At 57.8% G+C, this 10,646-nt stretch overlaps 1 protein-coding gene across 1 annotated transcript in view; it reads left to right on the forward strand.

Moving 5' to 3' along the window:
• The window catches only part of NHEJ1 (non-homologous end joining factor 1), a 41,867-nt gene extending 36,300 nt beyond the window's left edge, over window positions 1-5,567 (forward strand). Inside the window, exons 5-7 of the mRNA XM_062498488.1 lie at window positions 4,716-4,833; window positions 5,084-5,187; window positions 5,476-5,567. Coding sequence (XP_062354472.1) covers window positions 4,716-4,833; window positions 5,084-5,187; window positions 5,476-5,556 — 303 coding nt within the window. The 3' untranslated portion in view covers window positions 5,557-5,567. The remainder of the gene's footprint in view (window positions 1-4,715; window positions 4,834-5,083; window positions 5,188-5,475) is intronic.
• Window positions 5,568-10,646: the final 5,079 nt, after the last annotated feature.

Below are 10,646 nucleotides of genomic sequence, written 5' to 3' on the forward strand. Positions count from 1 at the left end.
GTGCCTGACATTTGCTCGCTGGAAAGGCCCCTGAAGTCAGGGGGAAAGGAAAACATTGCCGCCAGCAGGGCTAGAGCGGTGCTGGGAGGAGTGCTGTGCCATGCCGGGCTGGGCTGGTCTGGGCTGGGCTGGGCTGGGATGGGATGGGCTGGGATGCTCCCCTGTCCCGGCATCACCACCCGCTCTTCCCGGGGTGACCCCTTCACCTCTCAGCAGCTCTCCGGCTGCCTTCTCCTGCCGGCACCGCCACTTCCTGCCAGGTGTGCTCAGCCTGGCTGCCTGCCTGCGAAGCCCTGGCCATCCTGCCCGTGCCTGCTCCAAGGGCGGGCTGGCAGCACCACCAGCTCTCCTAGCTGCTGCTGCTGCTGCTGCTGCTGCTATCTCCCTTGGGAGTGCATGACAGGGGGGATGGAGACAGTGCGATCTCAGAGCTGGTCCTTTACCCACCTGCTTCTGAGGTATGGAGTGTCCCAGGGACTGCTGCAGGCAGGGGAGTGCAAATATGTATAAGGGCTGGAGGAGTTGGGAAAGGGCAATCAGTGGTAAGTGTAGGGCACCTTGGGGTGCCTGAAGGTGGCTCTGTCCCCAGGGAGAGCATAATTGTGCTGCAAGGGAGCTGGGACAGGAGACTGGGCTGATGTGGCCTGCTTCATCCCAGGGAATAAGCACCCCCTTTCCCTGCCCTTGAAACCACCTAAAAGGGGAACGTTCAACCCTCTCCATCTATTCTCTTGCAGACAGATCCTCTGCTGCTGGCAGAGGATGGATGAGCACCTATCTGGATCCCAGAGGGGGTCTCTCCCTAGCCTGACTGACATTGGCATAACCATGGGCAGAGATGCCCAGCTCAGATCCATCAAGCCATTCCAGCCCCATTCCCAGCAGCATGCACAAAGCTCGTGGCAGGGTAGCATGCCAAGAGTGGCCAGACCATGAGGCACAGGAATGCACCAGCCACAGAGCCCTTCCCCTGCCCGTCATCAACTGCCACAGCAGCACCAGACTTCATCTATGCCAGTGTGGCAGTGGCTGTGCCCAGTGCCAGAGAGCCAGTGTACCATTCCTGGTCTGTGACTCCACCACACCGCTTCCATGGAGCCTGCTGGCAGGGGCAGCCTGGGGAAGCCATCCTCCTCCTTGGCGCACACCCCTTGGCTCCAGCCCCGGCAGGAATTATTAAGTGTGCCCCTGTGGAGCATGTGCTGAGGCTGGCCACGGGAATGTGGGCAGATCTGACATACAAGCCACAGCAGCCAGGCTGTAATTTCCAAACAGGCCCCATTCGCTCTGTTTTCCAGTTAAAAATATATTAAAAAATAGGAATGTGGGATTTGTAGTGAAGAATGTTGGTAACCGCTTCGAACGTCTGGTGTGATAATGAAAGGGTCAGTCCCCAGCTTTGAGCATGACCAATTTAGACTCTGGTGCTTGGCAGTGGTGCGGGGGCCCAGCATGATCCAGCCTGCCTGCAAACCCATCCTGGGCAGGGGGTGGGTAAATGCAGAATGCCTTGGAGAGAGATTCTGTACCTTGCCCACCCTGCCCACTGACCCTGCTGCATGTCTGCACTGGGGTGCAGCCCCATAGCAGAGCCCTCTGGTTTGGGGGTCACTGAGCGAGGCTGCAGCCCAGCTCCCCCTGAGCTGCCCCTTCACACTCTGGGGCTGTCTGGGAGCACGTCTTGCTCTCAGCGCGAGGTCGGGCACCTGCCCCCCTTTGCTGGGCACCCCCCCACCAGTCGCAGTTCAGGGTGTGCTGCGGAGTCTCCCGTGCCGCTACCGCAGCCTTGAGTGCCTCCTGATACTGGGGCATCCCACTTGGCCTTGTGGCCAGGTAGTCATAACAGGCCAGACAAGCCATGCCAGCTCCCGAGGCATCACTCCCTGGTGCCTGGTGAGTCGTGTGGGGCAACCCGGCCAGCACTCCCCCAGCTGCCAGCTCTCTGCTTGTGTGGCTCCCCGGACCTCAGACATGATGTTTATCCTGGAGATGGGTAATCAGGGAAAAACAAGTCACCAGAGGCCAGGGCTGATGTTGCAGTGGGGACAAGTTGTCTGCAGCAGGGTTCAGCTTCAGAATGGAGCAGTGGAGCAAGGAGGAAGGGGAAAATCATCTGTAGCCAGGGCTTGTTCCCCATCCAGCCGTTTAAGGGACACTTCGTTGTCCCTCTCAGCCTTCGGGGCCATCAGGTGGCCGGTGGCCGGCACAGCACGCTCTGCTCCCTGCTGAGTCATAGCTCTGCAGGGAAACGCTTCCAGCTCTGGTTATAACCCATTTCCCTCCGGGGCTGTGAAGCGCAGCCTCCCAGTCCCGCCGCGGGCCAGCTCCAGCTGCCCCATGGCCCTGAGCCCGCGGGCTCCAGCCGCCGGGAAAAAGCAGCGGCAGGAAGTGGCTGCTGACTCCCAGATTCCACCCTGGGCTTGCTGGAGCTGAGCCCTTCCCACAGGCGTGGGCAGCAGGTGCCCTGCACCTGCAGACCCCTGTGCCGCCCCGGATGCCCCATTGGCGCTGGGCACTCTTGTCCCAGTGCTTCCCCAAGGTGCCACCTTAGTGGGGGTGTGTGTGCTGCTCTTGGGGACACTGGGTGGCTACAAGGATGGTTTGCCCCGTCCCCAGGGACACCATGGGGACAATGTGCTGGCTCTGGGAAGCTGGGGCTGGGCACTGAGTAAGCAGCTGCCCTGCCCAGATCCTTGCTTGAATGCTCTGAAGTGGAGCAGCCTGAGCAGCCCTGGGGCTCGGGGCACATCCCAGGTGCCATCCTGGATGGGCTGGAGCAGAGGGGATTGGATATGCACCCTGGATGCATAGCCTACCCCATTGTCCTGGCATTCCCCAGAGACCCGTTGGTGGCAGGGAGAGGTCGTGAGCACCATGGTAGTGGCACCCAGAGCTGGCTGGCTCTCCTGCCCTCCCAGGGCACTGACCCACGCAGTGCTATCTAGTACACTTTGCTTACTTCACTGCCATTCCTGACTTTCCTGGGAGCTGCTGTTTGCTTTTCTCTGAATTATGACTCCAGCTTGTGCCTTTGATCTGGGCTATGTCAGCCACCCGTGACCAGGCCCTCTTCTGCCTTTGAAGTTCAGTCACCTTCCCAGTCTTGGATGCTGCTTTTGCAACCTTGGGTGCAACCCTGGCTCTGTAGGGTGAGACACGCAGGGCAAGAGCATCCTAGGGGTGCCTGAGGTGCACAGCATCCCTCCTCATCTCTGGGACCTTTTGATTGGGCAGCACAGCTAACAGCTTGAAGGCTGGGCAATGAGGCATTGAGAGATGTGCTTGCCCAGTACCAAGGAGTCCCAGGGATGCTTGTGGGATGTTGGCAGGATGCTGGCAGCATGCTGGCAGCAGAGCATCGCTCCCTCCGGTGGCAATGAGCAGGGACAGAGGAGGTGACCTGTATAGCAGCTGGTCAAAAATCATTTCCTACAGCCAAAGGGCCTTTCATGCCTGTGACTCCAGCAGAAGAGATGAGACCTGCATGGAAAGTGTATGTCTGGGCACCAGCCAACCCATCCTGGCATCAGCCCTGTCCTGCCACCCTGTCTGGCATGGAGCAGTGAGGAGGGCTCAGCCTACCTATTGTGCTACTGGGAAGCTGGGGTCAGGCTTTGGACTCTGGCCTTGAGTGGGTCTGAGCGTCCTCATTCCCTCCCCACTTTCCTGGCCGAGAGAGGATCCTACCTTATCTATTACACTTTGTTCTCCTGCTGTCTGGGTGTGGAGCAGGGCAGAGATTAGTGTGTTCAGACCTTTGACACACACACACACACACACATACACACACACACACACACAAACAGCCATACAGCCATGTGTGCACCCATGAGCAGCCATGCTCATCTGCACACAGCTGCACTCACACTCACCTGCACTTGTTGGCCCACACTGTGCCCCACACACCTCTGGCAGCACCCCTCCAGGACACATACCCATTTCCCCATCCCTGTACATGTTTGGTTGAGTACTGTGAGCTATGTTATGTTCCCGGTGTAGTGTGGCACTTCCCCAGCCTGCTGAGATCTGTCATGTGTATCAGCATGGTCCAGCAGGAAAGGTGGCATCCCACTGGAAAAAGGTGCAGGCAAGAGGAGGGAGGCTTCCCATGTCAAGTCTGGAGGGAATAAAGGTGTGTGCAGGGAGGCAGGAGCTGTTCTGGCAGACTGGGAGCAAATCTGGACATCCTCTCACCGTCACATCATTTTCACTTTCTGTGGGGCCACCAGAGATGCTTTGTGCTGGAGGCTGTAGTGGCAGGCAGGGGCTACCTGTTCCCACTTCTTATTAGGTCATGTCCCTGCCCAAGGCTCACTGTCCATATTCTCAAGTGCAGCCCATGCTGCTGCAGGCAGGGAAGCCACAGCCCTTCCAGAGCAATCTTATCTCTGGCATTTAATGAATGACCCAAAAGCCTCTGCAGTCTGCCTCTCAGTGGGAAGGCAACCCACTGTCTGGAGCAGGTGTGCAGGGCTGTGCACATATGTGTGTGTGTGTGTGTGTGTGTGTGTGTGCACAGCTGGAGCAGCCACATGCCACCCAGTGCCAGAGATGCTCATTCCCACAAACTCTGCTGCAGTCCGGAGGTAAAACAGATGTGGCCTGACAGGCAGAGGGGTGCACAGCCCCTTCTCTGGCCCACAGCAGCACCATGGCAGGGTGACTTGGCAGGCGATTCCCTGGCAGAGTGATGGTACCTCTACTTTCTCCCACAGACCCTGCCCAGGATCTGCAGTGCAGGAGAAGGGCAGGCATTTGCCTCTGCTCTGCAGCAGCTCTACACTGCAGTGACAAAGCAGGAGGCCAAGCAGGCTCGGAAACAGCATTGCTCTGGTGAGGAGTTCCTTGGCTCTGGCATGGGGAGCATATGATGCAGCTGTTCCCTCAACTGCTGAGCCCCATATCCTGGAGTAAGGGAAGTCTGGCCTGGCCCCATGTGCAGCTCACCCCATGCAACAGTCTCTCCCTTTGCTTTCTCCCCATGGTCTGGGCTCCCAATCCAAGCACAATTCCTGAAGTGAGTTTGGGTAATGCCCCATGCTCCCTTTTCTCAATCCCAAATTGCATCTTTTTCTGGTACCAGAGGGCGACGTGGATACAGCACCCACTGCAGAAACCACAGAGCACCCCCATCCACCTGCTCCATCCCAGGAGGATGAAACAACATCTTCCAGCGAGAGAACCTCAGTGAGTGCAGCTCTAGAAAGTCTCTCTGTACCAAAGGAAGGATGGGGTCCACATCTCCTTTCCCTCCTCTCATCCAAGCACTGTGCCCATCCAGGATGGGCTAGGAGTCTCAGCTTGGTTCCTAGCCCATTCTACCCCATGCATCCTGACTGGGGAGTGTGATTGCACATGTGTATATATTTTGCACTCCCACAACATAGATGACAGGAATGTCACTGCTTACACACTTGCACACATCCTGCATGACTCTCCAAGGTGGAACTGACACTGCCTCCTCTTTGTTTCCAGCCAGCCTCCTCCCCAGCTAAGAAGCCCCGGCTGCCTGCAGCCAAGGCCAAGCCAAAGAAGGCAAAAGGACTCTTCAGCTGAAAAATTGCTGCCAACCCTGCTGAGGTCTCTGCTTCCCCCAGCATCCAAGAGAGGGAGTGCAGAGCATCATACATCATCTTCCTCTTCTCTGCATCTCCTGGTGGACCCTGCCCAGGTCATGGTCCCCTCCCAAGATGTCTCCAGTTGGGGACATGGAGCTCCTTTCTTCAACAGTATTTCAGGAAACAGCTTTTCTAACTCTTCCCTGGTGCAGAGTTTACCCAGGATTCCTTTCATGACAAAACCACTGCTGGACTTGGGAGAAGTGGGAGGGATGCTGCCAGTGGGTGTGGAACAGCTGGGGCTCTGCCTGAGCTATGGGGTTTGGCTATTCTTGAGTGGGTTTTCAATAAAGGGCTGTGTCTGGGTGAGATTCCCTCTCCTGGTCTGTCCCACCAGGCCTGTAGTGTCTAGGAAGGGATGTAACATCTGGTGCTGCTGCATTAGGCCAGTCCTGATGCCCCAGGGTCTTGCAGTGACTCTGGACATTAAGGTGACAGCGGCTCATTGCTGCGGCACAGCACACAAGCTATGCTGCGCCTCACCCTGAGCAGCAGTAGGTGTTTTGGGGTGTGCACAAGAGGATGCCCAGATCATGGGGGCATAGCATGCTGAGGGGGCTGGACAAGCTCCTGTTCTTGTCCTATACCAGGATACACACCGTGTGCTGGTGCCTGCAGGAGCAGGCTGGCAAAGGCCTTGGATGGGCTGCAGGACACCCTACATTTGCAGGCACCTCCACCATAGTTATTGGGCAGGTGGTGTGGGGTTGATCCATGCTTTGGCCTCCAGTGAGCAGGAGACAACCAAAAGTTAGTACACACTGAATGCTGCCAGGCCTGGGAGCAGCCCTGGAGCAGGTTACAGAGGTTCCCTGGACACAAAACACTACTTCCATCCCTTTACACTCCATCCATCCATCCATCCATCCATCCATCCATCCATCCATCCATCCATTCCTGCTCTCCTCTTCCAACCCCTGGGTCCACATGCTTCCTTCAGGACTGGGACCCTATTCCTGTTCCCAAGCCAGGTCCTAAAACAGCAGGCAGGCTGCAGCCAGTCGTGCTGCTCTCCTGGGAGAGCATGTCTCCTGGCATGGGACAGGGACCCATGCCCCCAGCTGCCCTGGTCTCTGGGGCTGGGCCAACTGCAGTCAAGCTGCCTGTTCTCCTGGGCAGAAAGGGGGAAACAAAAACATCTGGAGCAGCCCTTGTGTCTGTGGAAGGGGAATGAAAAGGGCCTTTGCTGGGCCACAGCTGACCAGTCCCAGGGTGAGTGCAACCAGTTGCTTTTTATATTTCCTTTCTGAGGGAGCAGCATGCAGGGTAAGGGTGGGTGGTGGGAGGAAAAGCCATGGGATGGGGAGCTTGTGCTGACTACTGTAGCTTACATATCCTGCATTTTCCCATCTGCAAACATCTTGGCAGCTTTGAGTCTGCCTGCTAGGCACTTGCCCCCAGGGAGGGTACTGCTGTTAGCAGAGGGGAGGACCAGGACAGCAGGAGTTTAGCAGCTTAACAGTTTCCTGTGTCCTCTGTCGCCAGGTTGTCCCTGTTGCAACCCCTGCTCGATCCGTATGGATCCATCTCTGGTGCAGGAGTGGCTCTGTTGTGAGCCTGGTCCCTCAGCTCTGTGCTGGCTCTGTGGTTTGTGCTGTTCCCCCATGCATGACAGCTCATTCAGGAGGAGTGCTTATCACCCCAGTGAGGCTTGTCTACCCCCTTTGGGTCTGAGGAGATATCACGGGGAGAGGCAGGGCTGAAACAATCCCAACCTGGCTGTGCCAGTGGCTGGTGGACGCTGTAGGGGAGGAGTGGGTGGTGTAAACCAGCACCTGCATCCCTGGATAATTCCTATGAATTACTATGTCTCTGCTTCTCCCTGGGGTACCCAGCTCAGGGTACCCAGTCCCAGGGATGCTCCAGCGATGTTACTTCTGAGCCTGTCCTGCTGCAAAGTCTCTGTGGAGTGTCCAGCAGCCCTAAAGACCTGCTGCAGTGACAGATCCTGTTCCATTCACCCTTCTCCCAAGGCAAGGGAAGGTGGGGATGCAGAAGCTTGGATGAGGGGAGTAAATAAAAGCAGGAGAGTGAAGACAGTAGGAAAAAGAGCTTTGCCAATGTCCCCCAGGGAACCACAGGGACCCTGGCCCTCAGGACTCTAACGTGGGGCCACTGGTTCCTCCCTGGCCCAGATTGTCGCCAGCTCCGGAGAATGTCACTACACATTGTCCCATCCTGTCCTGCTGGGGTTTCCCTCACTGTCCCCACCCCCTCCTCCCTGGAGCCAGCTGGATTTGAGCTCCCGACACACATTAAAGGCCACAAGTTCGGCCTCAGCCTCCATAAATTTGATTCCATAAATATTAGTTTTCGCAGGGTTTAATGAAGCCGTTATGCTGGGCACGGCCCAGCACCCCGACCCATGCCCTTAATAAGGGCTCTGTGGCCTCGATTAAAGGGACCTTTCAATCGCTGTCAAGTATTTTTAGAAAAGGAAAAGAAAAAAAAAAAGAGAGAGAGAGAGAGAGAGAGGGAAGACGACCAAGGCAGCGAATAGGGAGAGGAAAATCCCAAACACGTCCAGTGCAAAAATAGAGAAATAGCACCACCTAGACTGCCTGGCTCGGCTCCGCCGCCCATTCACCCCGCGCAGCGCCCAGCTCCGGGCAGCCCTGGGAGCCCAGCAAGGGATGTTCAGGATGCTGCACTGCCGCTTGGGGCAGGGACAGTGGGATGCAGTGGTGGGGAGAGCTGAAGGGCAGAGGAAAGAGGCACTGGTGTCCTATGAATGCAAGCAGGAGCAGTGCATCCTGGCATCCAGGCCAGAAATCCTGGTGGTACCTGAGAGTGGGCGATTGTTGAGGGAAATGCCATGTCATACAGGGACAGATGTTTCTCTCTCCCACCTCCACTGTATCAGCAAGGGTCCCTCCCCATCAGTTGCCCAAGCAGGAGTCCCCCTGCCCAGGCAAATTTTCCCCCTCAAACACTAGTTATCCCAACCCTGTCTCAGCCTCTATCTGCCTCCCCATACACCCAGCTTGGCTATCTTGTTGTGCCTGGTCTCCCTGTCCCACTCGACCCTATGTGCCTGCAGTCTTTGCCTGGCAGAACTGGCTGACGATGGGAATGCTGCATGAGAGATGATGGACCCTGCACCCAGCAACAGGGCACTGTCACTGCTTGCTGTGGCCAGAATCAATGCACAATGCCACAGCCCCTGCATGGGCAGGACTTGCTGTCACCAGCAAACCCAACTCCCTGTCTTCCAACCTGGGCCTCCATGGGACATGAATGCTGCTACCAGCAAGTGCAGGACTAGGCTGCTTACTGTGAGCCTGGAGCTGCTGGGAGGGGAACAGCGGCTTGTGACATGCACACTATATGCTGGCAGGCTGCAGAGGTTATTTGGAGGTCTGGGTTTGTGACACTGGCATTCTTAGGGAACTTCTTCCCTGGGGAAGTGCTACAGCCTCCAGAGGCAGTGCTATCCCAGATCATCCTGCTTTGCAGTCTGGTGATGTGCAAAGTGGGAAGCTAGGCTCCCTTTGTTGGGAGTACAAACCACCCTGGAGGATCCTGTGAATCTAGTCCAGAGTCCATAGGGTCTAATTTTCCTGTGATGCACAGAGACTTGTGTCCCTTGTGCATCCCTGAGAAGCCAAGGGCAGGGGTGGAGAATGGTGCTGTGGTACATCCTCTCTGCTCTCTCTGCTGATACACTTAGTATGCTCCACTGGAAGGATCAGCTGAAGTGTACAAGTGGAGAGGCCCCGGGCCACTGGCCAGACACCCTAGCTCCATCATGTGCAGGAGCAGTTGGAGAGCTGCATCTCTCCATCCTGCTCAGTGGCAGGTCTTCACAGTGGCTCTGGGCACTGGTTTTGGGTATGCAGTATGAAAAGCAGTACAAAAACCTGATGGACCATGACTACTGAGTATGAAAACCTGATGGAGACACCTCTGGCCAGCTGAACTTTGCTTGCAGCTCCTGCGAAAGAAATGGTCTGCTGGGGGCATTAGATAGCAGCATCCCAAGTCTGTGGGTGATGCTGGCTCCCCAGCCCACATCCGTCTTGTCCAGGTTGCTTGGTCCTGCTGAGAGCAGCAAAGCCCTGCAGCCAGAGGTGGATGTCTGGCTGGGCTATTCCAACCTGGGCACTGTGTATCCCTATGAGTGACCTGTGCCCTGTGCTCAAGGAAGAGCTGGTGAGAGAACATCCCTGACAGAGTTTGTGTGCATGTGGGCATCCCAAGGCACTGCCTCACCTGGGAAGATCCTAGGGAACCAGAGGGTGTGCAAGTGAACCTGTGCCGGACCCCTCCCCGGCACACAGCTGGGGGAGAACGGGGGGGGGGGGGGGGGGGGTGCCTTCAAACCCTCACTCCTGAAATCAGGGTGTTATATTTACTTTCCCCTTTTGGCAGCTAGAAGGGGAAGCCCATCCCAGCCCCTCATTGTTGTCTCAGCGAGTTAATCAGATGCCATAATCCTGTTGTGGAAATATCGGGCCTCCCTGGAAACAATGGGGAGCGAGAATATTGTGGTTAAATTTCAACCAGCTGCCTCCCTGCTCTGTTTGATCCCCGCCCGCAGGCCCGGGCCCCTGGCGAGCAGGCGGCGCGGCGGGGACCGAAGCCCCGGGGGTGCCACCCCGCGCCCACTCCGCCGCGAGGGAGCCCCCGCAGGACGCCCCGCGAAGGGGGGCGAAGTCTGTGCGGCGGACCGGGCGCGCCTTGGGGCGACGGCGGAGCTGCCCCGGGGGGCAGGTGTCGGCGGGCACCCCCGGCGGGGTGGGCTGCGGGGCTCGGCACGGGGGAGGAGGCTGCGGGCGGCCCGGGGCAGGTTCCACGGGGAGGAGGCAAGAGAGGGAGGGCGCTGGGAGGCTGGGACACGGGCAGGGTGCGGTCCTGGCGGTTCCCGGTCCCGGATCTCTTCAATTTCCCCTCTCACTCCTGCCCGGGGAGCGGAGGCAGCAGCGGCTCCGGCTCCGGCTCCGGCTCCAGCCTCGCCGCGCTGACCGCCGAGGCGCAAACCGCGGAGGGCTCCGGCAGCGCCGAGCCCCGCGCCCCGCAAACGGCCGC

Source organism: Cinclus cinclus, chromosome 9 (genome assembly GCF_963662255.1).
Source record: "Cinclus cinclus chromosome 9, bCinCin1.1, whole genome shotgun sequence".
Taxonomy (NCBI): domain Eukaryota; kingdom Metazoa; phylum Chordata; class Aves; order Passeriformes; family Cinclidae; genus Cinclus; species Cinclus cinclus.